General features: G+C 41.7%; 1 protein-coding gene across 3 annotated transcripts in view; it reads left to right on the top strand.

The window, feature by feature from the left end:
* Positions 1-2,822, top strand: part of olfm2a (olfactomedin 2a) — a 54,382-nt gene extending 51,560 nt beyond the window's left edge. For all 3 annotated transcript variants that reach the window (XM_069674651.1, XM_069674650.1, XM_069674652.1), the window contains exons 5-6: positions 37-143; positions 1,846-2,822. In XM_069674651.1, the coding sequence (XP_069530752.1) occupies positions 37-143; positions 1,846-2,520 (782 nt within the window). In that variant the 3' untranslated portion in view covers positions 2,521-2,822. The remainder of the gene's footprint in view (positions 1-36; positions 144-1,845) is intronic.
* Positions 2,823-23,257: the final 20,435 nt, after the last annotated feature.

Below are 23,257 nucleotides of genomic sequence, written 5' to 3'. Positions count from 1 at the left end.
AATGTCCTCGTATACCTTCTCTCTTTTTTGACCTAGGTTGTGGGAAGCTGACTGGTGTCAGTAATCCCATCACAGTCCGTGCATCAGGGTCAAGGTTTGGCTCCTGGATGACAGATACCATGATCCCCAGCTCAGACAACAGAGTAAGTCCTCTCTGATTCTATGCTCACCACAGAACTAGAATCCTTAAATCCCTGCTACCTACTTCAAAGTTCAAGTTATTGTCAAAAAACTTTCCAACTCAGTTAGGTGCTAAATGTAAAAAAAAAAACCCTCACAGCAATGCTGTCATGATACCTCAGTGACTGATTGACTGTTTTCCCTGAGTAGGACTTCCCGTGCACTCTGAAGGAGGAAAGAGAGAACAGGGATGCAAAGCTGAGTCACTGATGGATAGCATCCCTTTCCCTCCTCCCTGTCTTCTGTCACTGCAGCTCCAGCTGATTAATCACTTCATCATCAGCGGCGAAATGAATGACTTGTTTGGGCTAGTTGAAGTTTTCTAAATCACTTGGGTAATTACGAGGAGTGTGTGGAGTACTCTGGACCTGGATGATATAGTTATGGCTTCAGCTGATTAGACATGACATGTGGCTGAATATGGAAAGATACTTGGTAAAATGGCACAAAGGAGGCAGAAAATGAAAAGGAATTGCAGGGCCTGTTTGATGGGAGATGTGGCGGTTGTTGTTGGGAAATGGACGAGGGGTTTAATAGCCATCTGTAGGGGAGAATGGAGACTGATGAAGGAGACAAGACGATGGCCTTTTTCATCCTCACACTGTATCACAACAGGCCAAATAGATGTTACCACAAGAAAAGGTCAATTTCTGATTGAATGCCCTGATCTTTGTCCTTAATCACCTGACATGCTCAGAATCAAATCAATCGCTGATTGTATCAATAGCCAGATACATCAGCAATATCATATCAACACCCGCACCAATCATGATAATCATATTTGGGAAACATCATTGTCACTGACGAGCCAAACAGAGAAGCTTTGGCCTGGCTCAGCTCCTGTTTCCTGCTCCGCTCTAGGGAGTCATTTAGCAGGCATTGGAGAAACAATGCCTAATGCTTCATAATCTCTCCTTCTCCATAATTCAGCTGGTGTACCTTACCACCCCAAGCTCCCCCCATACCCTTCCTCTACCCCCAGTGGACTTTTTATTGACGAAAAGTGCCTAGTCTACAGCAGGGAAGGAGGCAAGAGCAGGAAAACAGAGTAAGGGTAGAAAAATGACGCGTGGTTCATCAGAGTATCGAGAGTTACATCTTAGCAAAGCTCTCCTTGAAATGTTACGGACAAAATAAATATCTAAGCCAACTGCAGTTTAATTGAATCAATTAAAAGCTGAACTGTGCCTGGTGGAAGCATTGGGGGAATGAGATGGGGGATGCAGCAAGAGAGGGGCCATGTCAGTGAAGAGATCCGCTGAGAGTGCTTGAGGAAAAAGATAGAGCTGCTAAATGGATTGATTTTCTGTAAATGTGGACTGGAAAGGGCAGGGAGCACAGGCAGTGGCTGACTGCAAGGAGCAGGCAACGTCTTCATTCCCACATGCGGAACAGATCAATAGTTTTGCACACACATTCAAGTATGCACAACTGCAGGAGGGCTTACACTCGCGCTCAAACAGTTTCAACACATACACACAATGTGCTTACTTTGCTCAAGGCATCACCACAGGCTATAATAAAACATTGCTAAAAGCGTTCTTGCAGAGGTGAGTCAGGTATAGCACAGCGATGTCTTCCTATAACCTCTAGCTCTTCTAGTTTGATGTCTTTATTTATTTCGCTCCATGTTTCCAGTGGGATTCATTTTTCTTCTCTACACAGGTGTGGTCCATGGATGGTTACTACAAGGGACGCCGTGTCCTGGAATACCGCACAATGAATGATTTCATGAAGGGCCAGAACTTTGTGCAACATTTGCTGCCTCACACCTGGGCAGGCACTGGTCATGTGGTCTACAACGGCTCACTGTACTACAACAAGTACCAGAGCAACCACATCATCAAATACCACTTCCGTTCTCGAAGTGTGCTGGTGCAGCGCAGCCTGACCGGGGCCGGCTACAACAATACTTTTCCTTACTCCTGGGGTGGCTCCTCTGACATCGACCTCATGGCAGATGAGAATGGCCTGTGGGCCGTTTACACCACCATCCCCAATGCTGGGAATATTGTCATCAGCCGCCTGGAGCCACAGAGTCTGGAAGTGTTGCAGACTTGGGATACAGGATTTCCGAAGCGCAGTGCTGGAGAGTCTTTCATGATCTGCGGCACACTTTACGTCACCAACTCCCACCTGGCTGGTGCCAAAATCTACTTTGCCTACTACACCAACACATCCAGCTATGAGTACACAGACATCCCCTTCCACAATCAATACTCCCACATCTCCATGATGGACTACAACCCCAGGGAGAGGGTTCTGTACACATGGAACAACGGACACCAGGTGCTCTACAATGTCACACTGTTCCAGGTTATTAAGACTTCTGGGGACTGAGAGCTTCAGAGGGACCCGCTCAAATAATGCTGTGATTATTGTTGGGGAGGGGCAAATTAAGTGGGTGGAGGTGGGTGAAGGTTGGGGGAGGTGTGGGTTGGGGGGATTCGGATTATGGGCATAAGCTTGGATTTTTTTAAAAAGAATTTCAATCTTCATAGAGTGCTATTATTCACATTCTCAAAAAACACTCCGACAGCACCGTCGGAAAAGGACTGAACGCTTCTCTTTTTTTCTTTCTGTGATGAGTAAGCATGGTTCTTTTTATTTGTGATGAGAAATAAATATCAATCTTTACCATTTATGGCTTTGTATTTTGTTATCACTTCCACTGTAAAGCCCCTTTCCCACTGGTCAAAAAACCCGCTAACACCCACCTTTTTTGCTTCGTGGGAAAGGTTACAATCGGCATTCAGACCCGGGTAATTATCGCCTTGGCTCCAATCGGCGATGATAATCTCCGCCCCCTTACCGGCGCGATGCTATGACGTGCATTGAAGTTCTGTCTGCTGTCGCGTAAATACAGAATAACATAGAACGGTGAATTTGTTATTTGTTTTGTGCAAGATGCAGCAACACTGGCAAGACAGAGAGGTGAGAGAGCTTCCTCTGATCCGAGGGGAAGAAGAAATAAGGCGACAGATGTCCGACACGTTTGTGTCAGACGGTGAAGCAGCAGAAAAGAGACTAAAAGGAGTGTACTCCACTGGCGATGGGAAAAGAGACATTTATTAGCGGGTCTTCCCGGGTCTGAAAAACCAGTGTCAACATACTAGTATTAGTGGGAAAGGTATATTTTAAAAGGTTGAACAATGAGGAAACATTTTTCTTTGTTGTTGGCTTCAAACTTTGATGTGTGTGCTCCCAAGGTCAGTGCTTCTAACAATAAAAGGCAAAGCAAAAGGTGTAGAATTTCCTTTAATAAAAACTAGAAGAAAAAATATAGAGAAAAAGTTTGTGAATAAAAGTGAAGCTTGAAGTCCTTCAAATTGGAAAATATTCTAAATGCCGTGTTTTCAAAATAATTAAAATCCCAGAATTACTGTAGCTGTTTTGCTGAATCAGCGGCTTTATTGGTACAGCCGAATCACAAAAGAACAAGGTGACAGCATGTGAATACTGAAAATGCAATCTCAAGGGCAACATCAAACCATATCTTTGAAAACATTTCATCCAATTCTTTCCACCTTAAAAAGCCAGGGCATAGTGCGCCTTGTAATGAAACGGCATGCTTCCGTATAGGCTACTCAAAGGGTGTTAAATTTAACAGCAACAGCCGTGGCTTGCATTTTATTTTTACAAGGTGAAGTGAAAGTGAAAGCAAAATGTTTGGTAAAAGTAGCAGGTGGTGGCGCGAGGGGTCGAGAAGCACAAACAGGGAGGGCGAGGAAAGCTGTAAAAGGAATTTTAAGAGTGTTTTTTTTTAAGCAGAGAAATGAGGCTTCATACTTACTGTTGCTTGACAAACTCCAATCTGCCGTAAGTGTGTTAGCCGCACACAGCTCCTCTCAGGTCATGTTCAAACAGGACACGCAGACATGAAACTGCAAAGCTTTCGCTGCTATGTTTTTATTATTTACTACTGAAAATAATTCTGAGGCTTCATTGACATTCACTGCTGTATAGAGGGCACGTCTTCAGACTGCAGCCCACTGTGCTGTCATTTTATTGCTTTCATTTACAAGGCGAGCGCAGAAGCTGTGGTGGAAACAGAAGACACAGAATAGAATAGGAGGTTCCGATTTTCTTTCTCTGCGTAACCATGGTGATCCTTTTTCATCCAAGATGACCTTTCTATCATTAAAGTGGTGTGCTGAAGAGAACCCTGATGAGTTCATACACAGTAGTGCCTGACATTTAAAGCACAATACAGTACACAACAACAAAGGCAGTGTGCGGTATAAACTACACTGCAGAGAGGAAGCTAATGTGTTGGAGCAACAGTAAGAGAAAAATATGATCAGCTAATTTAAAGACGATAACAATGCGCATGCAATTATAAAGCAGGGCGGAGGTTAATTATTGTAAAAAGGAAGTGTTTCTCATATCATCGTTTAATAAAGCCTGGAGCTGACAGTTTCACCACACACAAAGGTATTTAATGTTAAGCATGAGTGGTTAAAAATGGACCTGAACTTTACAGCCAGCAAACTTTCCTCTTTAAAAGAAGGCATGCAAGGAAATAATGGATGCACACAGATAATGCGATTTTCTATGATCATACAAATTGAATATAAAGTCAGCAGACCAGAAAGACGCATTCATCTGAGAAATGTGCGGGGAACATCCATACATCCATGAACAGATTCTGCTTATTTAAGACTTGCACGTAAAAAGGCTGCACATGGAAAAATAGACCTAATAAAAATGCTTTCATCCATTTGAACTGGCAGCAGTAAAAAAGCATTTAGTTATCATAAAATTGATACATGTGTTATTGCCGCTCTCCAACTCAGTCAAAAATCTTCTCTTTTTTCGCTTTTAATATATTTTCTTGCAATAAATGTTACAGAGAGAACAATAAAAGGTGTGCAGTGCTATGACCAAGTACAACAGAAAGAAAACAGCTGTTTTGATGACAACTTTTTTTTCATCCAAAAATCAATTACTGTGAGTGTTTGCTGCCAGCAGAATAACCATGGCCACCAGCACCGGAGAGGCAAACATTAGCTCCATAAGCGCCGCTGAGTACGCTGTTGTGCCAGCTAATGCTCAAGGCCAAGGGCTAGTAAGTGTCTGGATAATAACAATAAAGATCAGAGGCATGACGAACAGCATCAAATCATTATTGGTGGGCCTGTGTTAGAAATCGAATCATCGCATCTGTGTCAGAAGGGATCATCCCAGGTTAAGGCCTTGTTGTCAGTATGTAACCATTGCTGTGTCTGCTGCTTTCAAGATCGTCTTGAGAGGGAAGGTGGATTGAAAACGGTGAATCACTAAGCTGGTTCACACAGCGTGTAACTCTCTAAAGGCTCCGATTCTCACAACAAAGGAGCTCTATCTGCAGAATTATCCAACACAACAGACTTCAGCTTTGTGTTTACATCCAAGCTCCTGCTGTGTGTGCGTCTCAATCAGCACTTTCCCTCAAGATCAACAGGTTTATTTGATGTAAGGTAAAGCTGTTAACAGTCGAACAAAATTTATAGCGGAGGAGACGGTTTCCTCTCGATCGAACGGTTTGTCGGTTCATAAACCCAGCCGCTGCAGTCTAAATGTCCTTGGGCAAGACATTAAACCCCATATTGCTCCTGAAGGCACAGCCATCAGTGTGTGAATAGTTAGTTAAAACATTATGTATTATATATTAGGGATGCACGATATTATAGGCACCTTATTGGTATCTGCAGATTATGGCTTGAAACATATGACATATCAGCATCGGCAGACATGTCTTTTTCTGCCGATATTTTCCAATGATTAAACGATGATTCCCTAAAAAAGCTTGACGTAATACTATAACATTAACTCGCCGCTAGTGTGCGCACGCACTGCCTGCCAAAGTTATCAACAATACACAAATGAAGACTAAAAAGTCACAGAAGCTCGAGCCAATGAATAGAAGTTAAACGACTTTCACAACTTAACAGTAAGCTCACATTCTCATCATTTTACCGGACTTAACAACATCAACACGCCGAAAATAGAGAGTAACATAAACATCAGCAAAACTAACTTACATATTCATGGACACACACACGATAAAAAGATCACTGATGTCTCCGTTGTAGGTACAGTAAACAAGTCTGGGCATGTCTCCCTCACTGCTGTGTTTCGGGGAGATGCTGCATTCAGGTGCACTCAGAAATGCGAGTGATCCGCCATGTGACCTTTTGTACAACGCCTCCTCCTTCAAGCGTGAAGAAGGGTGCAAGATGTCTACTTTATGGCAGTTTTTGGCCTCTACAATAAGAGTAGGCATGATATTAATTCCACTACAGGGGAGACTTGATGTTCTCTGCATTTTGGTGGAAAAAAAACATGTGCCTATTATATCGGTATCGTAATCAGCAATAAGGGTTAGAAAATATCGTGCATACCTATGGTATATGTACTGTATAAGTTAGATCTCCATCCTTAAACATTCTCATTTAACACACTGACCATACTCAGAAGTTTGTTCAGAAACTATTCAGTATGCGTTGGTAACCTCGGTCCTGTCAACAAGGTGGATGAATGAAAGGTGTGGTGTAAAGCTCAATATGATGTTGCACTTAAAGCGCAAAAATAGTTTCTAATAAGAGATAGCAATGATTAGTTATTGGTTTTGTGCCACCTCACATCTGATTTATGTTCAAACCCACTGGGACCACACTGAACTTTAGAAAGTAGAAGAAGAAAGTCTAAATCTTTATGCTGCTTCAAGTTTTACATGATGATGTGCTGAGTTTGCAGAAAACAGCAACAAATTTGCACTGACTTAGAACTTAATAGTGAAATAAATGAGTAAAGAGACTCCTGAGATGTGCCTGATCTTTTGGCAGCCATGGAGAAACTGATGAATGGTATTAAAATGTCAAAAAATGCTTTTGAAATAAGGCAGTTTGATATATTTGTATAGAAGCCACATGGGAGCTCTTAGTGGTACTGAAAGACAAATATACACAAGTTTAATTGCACAAGAGTGGAAGGAGACATTTACTGTCTTTGGTGCAAAGGAGAATACACTAATACGGCATCTAGAGACAATTGTACAGTCGAAAAACAAACAAACAACACTGTAAAGCAGATTACTTCGAGAGTGCAATTAAAGAGTCTGACCACGCGTGTCCCAAGTTCTGCTTGCCAAGACATCCGTAATCTGCTTTACTCAGTTCTCTGCAATTGTAGAGAATAGTAAAGAGGTAATAAATAACTGTTCTGGGCAGACTGTAAAACAGCACAGTGTACTACATAAGAGAGCTCTGTAGTACAAAGCATAAAGTAGCAGTTAAAAGTAAAAGTTCCGAGCTTCACTGGTTGTCAAACTGCAACTAGTTTACCTGAAAGACCCCAGCGATTTCTTCCGGGCTCAGCGGTGACTTTAACAGAACTTTTCCTTATTGCAGAGTTTCAAGTCCCTAAAGGAAACTAAAAGGACTAACTTTCAAATTAAAGTTGGACTGAATAATAAGTAACCAATACAGAATTTTTATTTGGAGGATGTATAACCCACAGAAATGTCTCAGCGTGAGCAGCCTGCATTAATGCAGAGCAGAAATCGAAAAGGAACAATATACCACAACGCCGCATACAAGATACAAGACTATATTTACTTAAAGTGGCTATAAGAATGCATTCGCACATGCACTTGAACTGATTGAGTGCAGATATGGCAGCGATGGAAGCGGTTTGATGGAGTGCAAAGGGGTGAGGCTCACAGGCAGGAACAGAGATGAAGACAGCGACTCAAGGATTAAGAAGCAGAACCGGTTTTTGCTTTAATCATTCCTGCAAAGAACGTTCCTTTTCATGCAACACAATCATGTGTGTGCAGCTGGTCTTGAGGTACTCCACTTTGATTAATCCATACATACATGAATTCCTGTTTCAAATGTCTGCAAATGCACAGTTTCCTTGGCTGTATCCTTCTTCATCAGCTCCCTCGTTAATTGTAACCTCAGCCACTTCTCTGAGGTTAACAACAACTTTTCTCTTCCAGACTCACAATAGGAACTTTTTCTCAACTCTCTGCTCCTTGAGATGACGCAGAAGCAGTCTGAAGAGTGCTTTGAACGTTTGCCTCTTCATGATTAAACATAACTTGCACTCGGTTTCCTTGTTTCCTTCCACATTTTATATTCATCTTTGAACTCAGAGACGATTGTGCCGCAGAGTCGAGATGGAATAACGGGGGAGCTAGAGAGGAGTTAATTTTACTCCACTTAACTCCTCGGAGAACCCTACTCATTAATTTGCACTTTAATTGTGTTTTGAGCTTTCATTGATTCAGCATTCACATCCCTAATCTCATTAGGTACTGTTTTGTGAAGGACAGTAAAGTAGAATCATTCTGGGCTGCAACCATGGGTGATTCAGTTTTATAACCCTGATGTCCTGGCATCGCACACATCGCTGAGGCCGTAAAGATTTACCATGAAACATCGAACTGCAGGATCCTCTTTCTGTAATTACAGAAAGATGCTGCTGGAGAGAAGAGAAGCTGGTTTAGCTCTGTGTGCTGGAGGAGAAGACGGGTCACGATACTTAAATACAAAAATCACAATATAGCCACAAGCAGATACGAGCAATAAGAGTCCCATAACTGGGATAAGTCAATAGAAGTGAAAATGAAAAAGAATATTGAGAAAAAGAAATAAAATATTTTTCGGCACCATGTTGAAAGATGTTATAAGATATCTGTTCCTCGGAGACTTGAAGCACTTTTATAGAATGAAGAAAAATCTGGCTTTCATAAATCATTCTTATTTCAGTCACAAGTTAAAACAGCTCACAGCTGGTTTTGTCAGATTAACATTTTCAGTGTTGCACCTGTGCAGCACAAAAAAAGCAGAACCAACATCACACGTGTCAATAACTGTGATACTGTGAAATGATCATGAGAATATCATGTTGTGTAAATGGTAAATGGACTGTACTTCTATAGCTCTTTTCCAGTCTTCTGACCACTCAAACTGTTCTTAGACTACATGCCACATTCACACACTCATACACACACTGATGGAAATGGCCTAAGTGCCAATCTCCAATCAGTATCTATACACTTTCATACCCAATGGCTGTCCCTTCAGAAACAATGTGAGGTTCCACTGAGCCACAGCCGCCCCTATGTGATGTTCAGGGATTGAGGGAACTCTAAAAATGGTTCAATCAAAAAGGCAACCGGACTTGGTTGTTTCACCTCTCATCAGACTTCAAATGCGAGTCTTCAAGAACTTTAACCAAGTCCAGTTGCCTTTTGGATCAAGCTTAAAATGACCATGACCTGGATGACTGAGAACCTTAACAAACATCTAGAAATGGTGTTACCAAATATGATAACCAATACACATTTTCTGGGAGGCCGAAGATAATAAATACATCCATCCCGGAGCCGAAAAAAGATTTTGATACTGACCAGAGAAATCATTTGAAACCAGAAAATAAGTCATGCCAACCAAATTTTTACTACAAATCAAACAATTGACTACAACAACAAGACTGGAATTATAAAAATGGATGAGGCCTGTGCAGATGAATGCATGAAATGTATGTATGATCAACCTTTGAACCCATCGACTGTCGTCTGATTATGATTTATTCCTTTTGGCCAACTTCTCAGTATTTCCGGCGTAGTGAGCGTTTAATAATACTTCCAGCCGAGTCTTCCTTTGCTGTGCGCTGCATTGTTTACAGTCCAATTAGCATCTTGAGAAGCGGCCGGTATTAGTCCCTCCAGATATGTCTGCAAAATAAACACAGCCGTTTCTTGGTTCATTAAATCCCCCGGAGGAGCGCCCGTTCACCTGTTTCTGGTATTGTACCTGTACTGATATGAGACTGACACTCTGCATCAGTATTGGTGAGTAAAACATGCTATTAGAACATCCCAAAATTGATGGATCTGTCACAAAAAAGAGAAAGAATCTAGACCCAGATGCACACAGAGAACAGGGAGGCAGGCAGGCCAACGCAATAAAAAGAGAGATATTTAATGGTAACACAAAAAGGCTTACAGAATCCGGGTATGGCAGGCAGGAGAATGATACAGGTCCAGGAACAAAATGAGAACAAACAGGCTAGACACTAACAGCATGGAAGAGGCACACAATGACCTGGCAAAGAACAAAATAAACGGGCTGGCTATATGCTGCTGAGCTGATCAAGGAAATGTACAACAGGTGGGTGGGTAGGAGATTCCGGTATTGTGAATAGGTAAAGCTAATGAGGGCAATCAAACCGGAGGGAAACGCATGAGGGCAGGAAGTTAAGTAAGAAATGTTACATGGGGCAAAAACTTTTGATACTTTCTGATGATTAGAAAGTAACAAACACTCTGTAAATAAACGTGGTCGCAGAGCGTTGATTACTTTACTATAATTCATATTACAATGTTTGTCATTCTCTTTGAGAGGGAGCAGTTGCAATCCGTTCCACTCACGCTCCTTTCAGCCTTCACAGCTCTAATGACTCACACTTTTTTGCAAAGTAAATGCATTCACACGCAGAAAGAGCAGTCGAGATTTAAAGTGGCATCAATCACTTTTCTTCCTTCCACTTAAGGATTATTCCTTTGTCCTTCCTCTTTGTGGTTTTTGCTCTCTTGAGAGTTAATTACACCATTCAGCCTGCAGTATTATTTAAAGGAAATTCTCCTTCCTGGATGGACCTTGCTTCTGCATGCATGCACAAACCAAGCTAAAACATGTAAAACAACAACAATAGAAACCTGCAAACTGAACAGGCTAATTGACTCGGGGAACGAACTGAGTGGCAGCTGCTTGGCTTCACAAAAATGATGTTGATTGTCCGTAATGGACAAATTGCACAGCAGGAGATAAATTATTAATGCAATGTATGACAGCTTGCATCTTGTCATTCCCCTTGAAGCATATATTTCCAGAAAATACATTGTGTGAAAGAGATCGCACGAGACATGAGGTATTATTGTTGTGAATGAGGACAATCAGGCTCATACATCTCAGGGCAGAAGACAAGCCTGTAGAGACTCAGCTCTGCATGTGAGGCTTGTGTGTACTGACAGGGATATTTACAAAGTTTAAACTATTAGAATGGAATCATTATTCATCATCAATGCAGCCGTACTGTCACTACTCTTTGCTGCTGCTGTTAATATTAGCCAAGAAAGAATCCTTAAGCCACACAAGACCTTAACCTGCGGTGCTCCTATCGGATATGACAGATGTGTTACCATTATATCACAGGAGTTCTGCGCCTGTCAGCTGTATAATGCATAATTCCACATCATAACACAGCTCTGCCTTTCTGTATGGATCAGAGGGAATGCAAAACGCATTGTGTGGTACAGCAGAATATTGCAAGGGAACACAGAAGAATTGCAAAACATTTCAGAAAAAAGGATGGATGGATGTCCCTTAAGCTTAATACTGGGCTCAGAGAGAGCCTGTGTGTTCATACACACTAAATCCACAGAGATGCATATGTAGCCTTACAAACCTCTCAGTGCATGAAGTCTCCCACTGCGATCCACAGCGGCTCTTTTCCGATAGTTTTCCTCATACCCCGCCTACGCATGGCTTCTGTGCATTAACAAGCGAGTGCAATGTCATGGGTTGCAATGAAACAAACACGACCTCAATTCTCTGGACAGACTGAACTCTGTATATAAGCTGTGACTTACTGATACACAGTGCAGCTGTTGCTAACCAGCGTGGGTGGTGACATAGTGTATGCTTTCCCTTGGCCAACCAAAGTTCTCAAGTTGCTCTCATGAGAGCCTGCAGATACTTCGCCGGCAGCATTAAGATACTCTTACGGATTTTTTTTGTCAGGATATTTTGTTAAAGTAGTTCTGAAGTTGCCAAATCTTATTTAATTATATATTTCCTAAAACTTGAGAACTTGAATTGTAATTGGATGTACAGAGTTTATATTTGGCATCAAGGCTGTGACTGTGATTTCCTCAGCACACAAACACTCTGCACAGCAGAGACTGGGGAGTGATTATGATTCACTCTATGGCTGCCCCCAAAAGTCAACGATCATCAGCGGAGGAGACCCAGAGTCGACTCGCATTTTGTCACTTGTATTGCTGCACTTTTGTTTTTATTTTTTTGCTGCTTCATTGTACACAGAGCACTGAATGAACAAGAGCACAGCAGGCTGTCAGCTTTACAAAACAAAAGGACCATTCAGTGTTCATACTGTAGTACAAGAGGTTTAAAGGGGAGCCAAATTATCCACAGAGGTCGTCTCATCTCTAAAACAAACTGGCCTGTTTTTTAGCACAAACACTGAGAAGAGCATATAAAGTAGGATTACCCTAAAACAATATAGACTTTTACAAATATAATATAATATAAATCATCACCTATGGGCCTCTATATGTGTGTTGGTGAGTGTGTGTGCAGACACTTGTGAGACCCTTTCCTCTGTATCTATTCTGTTGTTTTGCTTTGCATGGGACGTTTTCAGGAGGGGCGCTGTTGTGGTTCCCTGAGCCAATCACAGTGTATAGGCGAGTGTGGGAGTGGTACAAATTAGCAACTGGGCCCCATTCAGACCGGCGAACATGGTGAAAGAGCGATGCAGAGATGGCCTTCTTTCTGTTGGACAGGGAGGTGTCTCACGGACAAGCTAACCGGCAGTTAGCATGCTAGCACAAAGATAACAGTGATGCTGTCGGTGTTAGCTTGGTGGGTTGGGCGTGTTCTCTGCACGAGAAAGTAAGAGTGAGCTTCTGGTTACAAAGAGTCCAGGAGGAGGGGCCAAGTTTGAATATGTTGTTGACAAAATGCAAGGAAAAATCCTACTTATTATACCTTTAAAATAAGAGTTTCTTCGGTGCTCCAAGGCAGAAGCTCTGAGACCGGGAGCTTTGCCGCCACAAGCTTGTTTGTAGGCGCTTTAAGATTAGTCCTTCAGTGTACATCTTACACAAGGTTTATACAGAGAGCCGAATCATCCATAGAAGTCTTGTCCACTCGATAATAAACTAAACAGGTCATAAAAAACAGTAAAAACATTGAATAAAGCAATTTCACGTTAAAAATGTTTTTTCTGATGCTCCTCATGGCTAAGCTGTAGCTAACTTGTTTTTCTGTTTCTAGAGGTCAGATGACTTAAATCCTTTATCCAGCTAAATAATATAGATAAAACAAAAATTGTTGGGTTGAAATGTTTTTATGTCAAGCTTAAAGCCAGTGCGTCAGTGTTAATAAAATTGTGACAATAAGTGTTTGTCAACGGCCATTTTTACCATGATGAAGAGGAGACATCGACGAGCTATAAATAGATCTTTGACAATAAAAAGTCTGATGATACTTATGTTTTGTTTTCCGTTAACGAGACGAGACAGGACTAAAATGTTAGTGGTGGCCATTTATAATCCATGATATTTTTCCCCACTGAGCGTCATCTGTCTGTCAAAATACAAGCTGTGAATAGTGTGTGCAGATCCCCCTGAATCGAACCCAGCCATACAGGTGATGATGTGCTAAAGCGCAGCTTGACAACAACATGACAGCATCCATGCAAAACAACACATGGACACAGAGGCTGAGACGGGGAGTCGCTCTGTGGCTACAAATGAGGAGAGAAGAATCGGTGGGAGAGTCCAGGCTACATCATCCAAGGTAAGGTGTTCGGATATAACACAATCAAAAGTGTAAAGAGAGTGAAATGGTGCTTTACAGATTCAAACATGTGGTACACCCTTTCACCTTGATACCAATTTCTACGACCTGTATTAATTGATTTTGTTTAATGTGATAATCTCAAAAATTTTCATTAAAATAAATGTCTGTTTATCTAACGCCGAATGAGGTAACACAATGGTGATTGAGCCTATGATGAAACCGATGAAAGCCTTTGCATTTGCAGTATACAGAATTATTATGGACTGAGTGTCTGTGGCGAAATTCATGGAAAAAATAACAAGCGGCGCCCAGTTAGAGACGCGTTTTCCATTAGCCAGCAGTGGTTGGTCTGCCAGAGAGGGTAGGCGGAGCTAAGCGGCTGCTTTTCCGCTCTCTGCAAGTGTGGCGAGTAAACAGTAATCTACTATGGCTGAACAAACAAAGAAAAGATGGATGACTACAGATACAACTTCAAAAATAAGTGAAAATCCAAAGAAAAAGAAACAAATTGGACGCTCAGATGAAGGCAAACTACTCTAAAAAGGAAAGCGACCGTCAGCGAGGAAAATCAAGAGTTACAACCGGAGCCAACCGTGGACGCCACGCATGCAACATTGTCTGGATATCTGGGAAGTGTGCTCCTGCAATTACCATATATCGCCATAGGTGCCGCCAAAGAGAACGAAACTGAGAACTTCGAGATTACAACTTTAAAGTAATGACTAAAATGTGATGACTTCTTATTGACTAGAACTGGACATGTTTTGAGAGGTCGTCAACTAAAACTAGACTTAAACTTTAAAGGGTGAAAATGACTAAAATGTTACTAAAACTATTAAGCATTTTTGTCTAAAGACTGACACTGAGACTAAATTAAAACAGCTGCCAAAATCAACACTGCAATGCTTATGATAACCATGCTTCTTACAGGTAAAACATGAGACTCATGTAGCCTGTGTAGGAGTTTGATGTTGCGCTGAACGGAAAAAAGGAATGTATGGTCAAGACCTCTTATTGAACCGCTAAATCTGAACCGACTGACAAAGTTCTGAGCCGAGTAGAGCCCTAATTAACTCCCCAGAGCTTCCACACAGATGGCGCAGGGAAGGTGGGATTGGTAAAAGAAATGGGTTTAACACAATATGGAGACTTATCATATCCTTAATCCTCGAGAAAGTACGCTGACATTTTTATCCAATTTTCAAAGGATTAATCTGGTTTGTGAGTATTTGTAAAAGGTTTCAGGCTAATATATAAACTTTGTAGAACATGATGGACATGTTTGTAAAAAGAGTTTCTGTTTTCAGGCAGGGTGTCAGTATATTCAAACTGAACACTTCCAGCATCAGACACACAGGGCAGACCATGAGAAGCAATGTAACATAAGCAAATTTAAATGTGGCACTCTAAAAATTACAAAAGCTCTGTGAAGAGAAGAGAGGGGCTTTGAGGGAGACTGATAGAGTGACAGGCAAAGTGAAATCCAGGTTAGGGGAGAAGACTGTCAGATCACAGGACTTCTCTTCTGGATGTCAGACAGACAAGAAGTTGTTCTCTCCCACAGAAGATCAAAAGAGATCAGGGGCGCTCTCAGAAGAGAGAGAAGTCTCTCCTATTCCTCTGTCCTCGCTCGATACTGCCACAATACGTGGAAGTTCTCAGAAGAGAGGGGAAAAATCTGTGGTCTGTCAGAAAGCGCCAGGGGCAGTGTGGCCATGGGAATGGCAACTGGACGGAGCCCAAATCCAGACGTGAAGTTCCATCTGACCAAAACACAGAAGTAATTGCACCGACATCAAAGGGCCAAATCTCCAAGGATACGTCTACAGTGTTGGAATTACAAACTTGCTTTGATGGGTGTATTGAACAGGTTGCCTTGCATTAAAGCAAATTAATCCACAGTACCCATGCACTTGTGGGGCAAATGTGGGGACTTATTCAAATATTAGTCAACATCGAAAATCAGAAATGTGTTTCAATCCAACTTAATATTATCATCCAAGTTTCTGCATCAGTTTTCTTTATCAGACATACACAAGGCCTAAAAGTGCCAGACAGTATCTATGTTGACGTGCAGACAGCTGCCCTGTGAACACGTTCACATAGTATATTACAGCCAATGTAGCCAATTCACACCTGCCCCAGCCGATTATTACAGATCACTTCACATCAGATCAACTCTTCTGATTCAACATCAAAGCAACAACGAATACACACAATAAAACAAGCCAGTACAGCCGTACATCATAACAGCTCATGCAAGAGTACGTTATATGCATTACTGCATGGAGATATGATGGGATGCGCAAGGACTGATTTGCATGCTTTTACAGGAAAACTAGCAGAGTGACTTTGTTAGTAATTTGAAAATAATAAAAAAAAAAAAAACTCTTATCTATACAGCACACATACAAAGGTCATGTGGTTATGCTTTCAGGTTCATCATGGGCCTTTTGGGGATCTTCCTCTTTCTTTTTATTTAACAAATTTAAATCAGTCAGAAACGCCAGAAAATTCAGCCAACATGGTCACCAGTATGAAAAAATTTACAACTTAAAGGAACAGATAATCCGATATAAATGCAGTGTAATTCAAAAGAAAGGGAATGTTGGTTGAATTGTAATGTGAGCGTGTTTGTCCTTACATTTTATGCTCATGTTCTAAAACATACATTAGATGTTTCACGCTCCTTAGAATACAGTTTGTTTAGAAATCACAAACAATATATTCAAATTTATTTAGAATTTCTAATTTTATTTACATTATTCTTAAAAATTATAGCTTTAAACTATTATAAACAAGTAAAAAAAAAAAAGTTTTTGAACTAAAAAAAGTATGTGTCTGGGCCGCCTTAGAATTTTTTAGTTGACTGAATATGAAAAGATAAGTTGAGATACATTTGTATTGTATCGAAACACATAAACTTTACTTTAAGTTGTACTTAAATCCTTTAGTTTACTTTTAATTACAGTTCAGTTGCTATAGAATTCTCTTGTTTCAACACCTAAGTCTTCCCAATTCCTTGTTCTTACTGGGATGCAACCAGGGACCTTTAAGCAGTTACGCATCAGTGCTAACCACTGCACCCCCGTACAGCCACCTGACAGGGGCAGTCGTGCTACAACGACCCGAACGATTTCCATTAGAAGAAATGGGCTACAAATTCAGAAATGATGTAAATTCAACAACACATGCAAAAGTCCAAAACAAATGCAAGGACAAAACAAATGCATTATCGTCAAACACGCTGCAATTACACAAACATTGCAAAGTCAAAAACACACAAACACAGAAAACACATGCAAAAGAAAAAAAAACAGTCAACACAACTGGAAGTGCTCCAGGCCTGTAGGGGGCGCTCGGTGTAACAGGTTTATTATTGATGGAAGGAGCGAGGGAGACGAAACAGTGAATTTATTAATTAACAAACTTTGTAATGTTAGATGTACCGCTGACTGTTGTGTGATTTCTTTGCTCATGGTAAAAGTTGTGTTTTTGCACAACAGATAGCTTTGCTAAAGTAGCTGCTGCTAGATGTAGCTTCTGTTAGCCGTGCAGGGAGGGGTGTCTGGGCCGTTGCAGCGCGATTGCCCTTGTCGGCCACCATAACATCATTTTATTTGGGTTAACTTTATTATAAGTTAGTTCTTATTAAGATGAAGTTTATACATATTTTGTAATTCTAAGTTATTAAAAGACTTCAACTTCATTACAGATGACATTGATCATTTCTACAGATTATTTGTTGTTTTCAAAAAGACCAAACCAATATCGGCTGTTCAACCTTTTATGGCAAAGAGGGGCAAGGTAATGAAACCTGCGAGTATATAGGAAAATAGCAGACAGCACCTAATACACAACGATTTTTTCCATCACTCCGCAGGTGGTGGACGAGAGAGAAAAAGGCGGATAGCTGCAACGGTTTTATTGGCAAGGTGCGTTCAACGTGCCTACGTATACAAATAACAGCCAATGACAGAAACTATTATCAGTTCATCCTTTATTCCATATTTCGTTTTGTGAGTTGAAAACGTTTTTTAGTTGTAATGACATAAATAAAATATTTAGTTATCACAACATTTACGCCATCTTCTAGTTAACTGGCAATTCATTCTAATTCACCATTCTAATTGTTTTTATAGTGTGTGGCATGACAGGGCGTCCAGAGTTAGTCTTGTGCAATCATCCTTAGTTAGTGCATCAATTTGTTGCCTTTTTTAATTTATTCAGAGCGTGTGAATGTGTTGTATGTTACATCTGCTGTTTATGCAGTCTGCATCTGCTTCTTTGCAACATTATTGGTGCTACGCTCAGAATAGAGACGTGGGCTGGCTTGATTAAATTTTTTGGCTCACATAATCAGCACAGTAGTCGACGTATTACGAGTAATAAAATTCATGCTAAAGTAATTACAACTTTTTGCCCCCCCCCACTCCTGAACTGATATTACTTATACTCAGGTGTATTTTGAGGCAGCTTTAAACACGGCATATCTCTCCTTCACACACTCTCTCTCTCTCTCCCTCTCTCTCTTTTTCGCTCCCCGCCTACAATGTGTGCTGGATTTTGCTCCAGGTTGAGCCATGTGTGCGCTCACATTGCTCCCATAAAGCTGTTGTATAATTCATGCCCATGGAATATGTATTCTACCTTAAACATCGCATAAATCTTTATCATGCCCACACTTTCATAAGATGATTTCACTATACCGCACATGCATTAAAACATACTGAGGCTTGAAATGTAATAAGAGTTTACATATTCCTTTATGTGGGAAAGAAAGCACAAAGCCTCACACTGAATTAATTGGAGAAAGAAATCCATAAGGTTTGGTCTTGGAGTGATTTTTTTTTACTTGCATTAAAAAGAAAAATCACACTACTTGTGTTTTGGGTGAGCGGGGACACTAAAGCACCTTTTTAATAAATATGCAGGATCATTACAGAGTCTCCACCAGGGAAATGCTGACTTTTCTTGCCTCCACGGCGACGCTACAGGGCCCCACCCCTGTCACCTCCAAAGTAAAGGTAATTAAAAACAGTCGCCTCAGCCCCACCCGTCCATAAACATCCCAGGCTGCATGCACCACGCAACATTAATATGCAAATTGAAGCTAGGGCTGTATACAGGGCGCTTTACTGATCCAGTTATTAAATTAATTTCCCCAAAACAGGCGGCAAGAGCTGCTGAGGTAGTCAATGAGTTTTCCCTTTATCTGCGCATATTAATGAGCCTTTATCAATTTTACATTCATCACAGAGAGGAGGAGGAGAAGAGGGAGGAGGAGGAAGCTGCGCTTGTGGCACCACCGCCCCTATAGCAGGCCACCCCGCTCTGCAGTCACAGACACTCACAGAGTCGTCCATCACCAGAACAACCAGGGACACGGAGAGACCAGGGATCTCCATATCCTCCCGCTGCCCTCCCGTCACCAGCCCAATCTCATCAGTCTGTTGCTCCATGCACTGCTGCACACTGAGATGGCATGATCAAGTTGTTGCAGTGACAGCAACAGGTGATGTCACACAGCAGCCAAAATACTGCAGTCTCTGAGGGGCAGCTCTGTCAAATCACTGAACTGGTTCTGAGAGTTGCAGACTGCAATTCAGCGTGGATGGCGCGCACACACACACACACACACACACACACACGCACACGCACGCAATGCAGGTTTTCATAAACACAGATTTTCCTAAATTTCTTTACAATACCTAGACTAGAGAAGTGATCAATACAGAGCACCAATCAGATACCAGTGTGATAAAAATATACATCCATTATTTTTTAACAGCTGTCTAGTAGTAACCCTGTATGGATGTGATACGATTACTATTATTGTTGTATGGCCTGACTCAGCACACTGAATAATTCTTCAGCTGGGCACCTTAAAGCAGGCGGCATGAATGTTAGCTGCAGTGTGACTTCCTTCCTTTGTGTTTTACCTTTTATAAATTATCTGCAAACTTTCAAACATAAAGCTTTAATGTGTGATGGGAGGAAACACTGATTGCTGACTTTTTATAGCTTTGCCTAATGTAGCACTCTTCACTAGCACAATGCATCCATTATCTATACCGCTTATCCAGTTCAGGGTCACGAAGGGCTGGAACCTATCCCAGCTGTCTTTTGGCAAAAGGCGGAATACACTCCCGACGGATCGCCAGTCAATCATAGGCAGACAAATAGAGAGAGTAGGGCTGCCACTTTATGAAATTATATCAAACAATAACCTGTGCTGCTGGCGTAGTAAGGTGACCGGAGTTAGCCCCGAAGCAGCATCAGCCTTGGAATAGAACAACAATAAGTTTCCCCTGTGCTTTCTGACTACGGTCAGGACGCTGAAGCAGGAAAGGTTTACAACGGCGTGGCTCTTTCATTTCCTCCAGCAGTTTGTAGCAGGCAGCGTATTATCACCAACTGTTGGAATACAAGGCACACTACTTTAAACGTGAGAGCATTCTGGGACTCTGGAAAGCAGGTTACTAATTTGTTCGTGGGCAAGAGTTATATGCTGACATTCACACCTAGGGGCAATTTCCAGTCTTTGGACTGTGGGAGGAAGCCGGAGTACCCGGAGGAAACCCACGCATGCATGGGGGGAACATGCAGTCTTCACACAGAAAGGATGGAACTTCTCTAAATGTGAATTGGCAGTGACCAACACAAGAGGAAAAGAAGTCCCATTGGTGAGGCATTGACTTTTACGTTTTGTTGTTTGTAGTAGGCCTGAGGGATACAAGGAAAACCTGAGATGTGCAATTACATTAACATTAATTCAGGACAATATGACATTTAAACATAGAAGTGAGCATATTAGCAATAACTGTTACTGTCTTTTTGCTGCTGTGTATGTTTTACACTGTTCTTATATTTGTACAGTCATCTCTCCTGAATCCAAGTAATTCCAAACAGCAGAAGTCCTTTTCTTTTTAAACACAATATTTATCCTCTTCTCTCCCTCCTCTGCCATCATGCTGCCTTATCTCGTAGCAGCAACAAGATTTACATCAACTTATCTTAGGGTAGCTGACGGCTAGCTGTGGCTTCATCTGATTGGCCAAATAGTGTGAACGCATGTTTTATGTATCCAGGGTGCAATCGGATGGGTCAAGTATTTGCATGCTGAGTGTGACTGCATGGCGAGTTTATGTAAAAGATTTTCACACTGGTTTTAGGCAGTCTTTGCGATTTGTTCATTGCGCATGTTCATATTGCAATTACAATGAAAATGTGATTCATTGTGCAGCCCTACTTTTTCAGCACACAGACTGAATGATCTCCCACAGACCACAAACTTTCCTCAATATGAAATCGACCGACTTCCAAACTGCAGATCTTCAATGAGAAGAGGAGAGGAGGTGAAATGAAGGTTCCTTCCTGGGCGCTGCTTGGGAACGATTCAATTGTTTGTTTTACTTGCCTTCTTTTATTTGTATCTGGAGTGACCTTGGGCAACGACTAGAGTAGGGGGACATTAGCAAACCAGAGAGCATCGTTATAGCAATTACTTGGAAATCACAGGGCCACAGGGAGCAATTATGTGCTTTGTGTTTACAATCCTGCATAAGAGTGCAATAGGGGGTAAGATGAGGGAGAGCAGGCATCGAGCTGTAGGCAGGTGGGATAAAGTGAAGCAGAAGTGCAGGTTGAGAAGAGGAAAGAAAGAGCAGGGTGGAATATCAGTAGAGGCAGTAGATGAGAGGTTCAGGAGTCGTGGTTGTAAGAGGATAAGAGGAGAGCAGGAACGAAGAGGAATTTCAATGGTAGTGAAGTGGACTCATAAGTGTAATTGAGTGAACACTAGTGAGGAAAAGTGGAAGAACAAAATAGCCGAAAGCACTTCTCGAGTCCTCAGAGCGTGCTTTTTCTGCCAGAGTGATAACTTGGATTTCTAATACAGCGTCTCGCTCCTCTGAGGCATAAAGTTGAAATGGCCGCGTGTCCCCGCAGTCACTGCCCACACTGCCAGATGTGAGCGGTGACGAGCCGGCCCGGCGACACGGCCGGGCTGAGTCTGGGGCTCGGCTGATAAGAGAGAGGTGGAGGAGGTCACTGAGCTCACTGTATTGAGACATAACCGCCGGTCAATTCAATTTCCTTAAGGACACAGGAGTCCAACCGCAATCAGAACATTTCATATCACTGCCAGGCTCCTCTTGCCCTTTCCCCAATCTCATCGGAGGTGAAGGTGGAGAATGAGAAAGAGAGAGAGAGAGAGTGTCAGGTGATATTTATCGGCGAGGGTGGGGAATTTGTAGGTTACTGCGATGTCTCAGAAAATCTAAATTTCCTGACAGTGTTGTTGTAACCAGTGATTAGGCTCCGGCTGATCTCCAGAGGGAACGAGGGGAGGAACATCAGAGAACACACTCACAAATAGATTCAGTAAAGCTTTAGCGCTCAGACAAACAGGCGAACACTGTTGGGATGTTGAGTTCTGTAAAAGAGAAGAATCAGCCTCTCCCCGGCGCTTTAATTATTCATATCAGTGTGTGCTTGACTTTCAGAGGAGAGTAGGAGCAGTACACAAACAGGCCACCGAGTGGATCAAACACCGAGCCGACTGCATCAGAGGAACCAGCGACAAAGACCACCCTCTGATGCAGAGAGAGAAAGAGGGGAGGATGAATGGGAAGAGATGAGGGAAGGACAAAGAATACAAAGCAGCGATCTAAAATTGACTCAAGATTCTGGGACGCCTGTGGACACCCACGGACATGGAAATAAATAAAAGATGCAAAGTTTGCATCCTCTGCTTTCTTAGAGCAAACACAGTCAGGATGGGGCCTTGTTTTGCTACTCCAAATTTTAGATTAACTTCAGCTGAATACCAAACGCCGGCAAATAGTCAGAGAAAAGCTGAAACCCATAGCGCTTATTTGATCTCTCTAATGATCCTTCAGATGGGATCTTTATTATAGTTGCCATTATGACTCAATTAACACAAAGCTATAGCTGCAGTGGTGCAAGGTGAGTAACGCGATTAGAGTGATGGAAATCTCAGTCTTTTAGTCTATAGTTTAACAAAGGCGCTGACTCAACAACCAGTGAAGGCCTTCTTTACATAGATAAAGAACTGTGTGCATGTTCTTCTTATTTACTTTGGCGGTATTAATGGGGAATGGCTAACAATGTGTTTCTGTGTCTGTGTGTATTTGTGTAACAGGTAGATAAAGAAATGATGAAAAATCGATCAATTTGTTTGTTTACCCCCCCTAAAAGTTGAGAATTGAAATAATCACTTAAGAAGACCCTAAGTGAACTTACAATTTGTCAGTCAAATCTCGGCACTTTTGTTTTGTCATTGTAAACAGAGGAATGCCAGAGGAACAGCATGGCAGGCGTGAACAAGTCTCAAATGGACCATTCAGTGTTTTTTGGAGCAGCAGAATTACCCACAGAGGTCCCTTCCTCTCCACAATAACAGAAACAGTGATTAAAACCAGTAAAAATTATAAATAAAACAGATTAACCTT

The sequence above is a fragment of the Semicossyphus pulcher genome, unplaced genomic scaffold, assembly GCF_022749685.1.
Source record: "Semicossyphus pulcher isolate SPU_LCO1_2020_fin unplaced genomic scaffold, fSemPul1.0.p SCAF_23, whole genome shotgun sequence".
Taxonomy (NCBI): Eukaryota; Metazoa; Chordata; class Actinopteri; order Labriformes; family Labridae; genus Semicossyphus; species Semicossyphus pulcher.
This window is presented reverse-complemented; position numbering and strand designations above follow the sequence as displayed.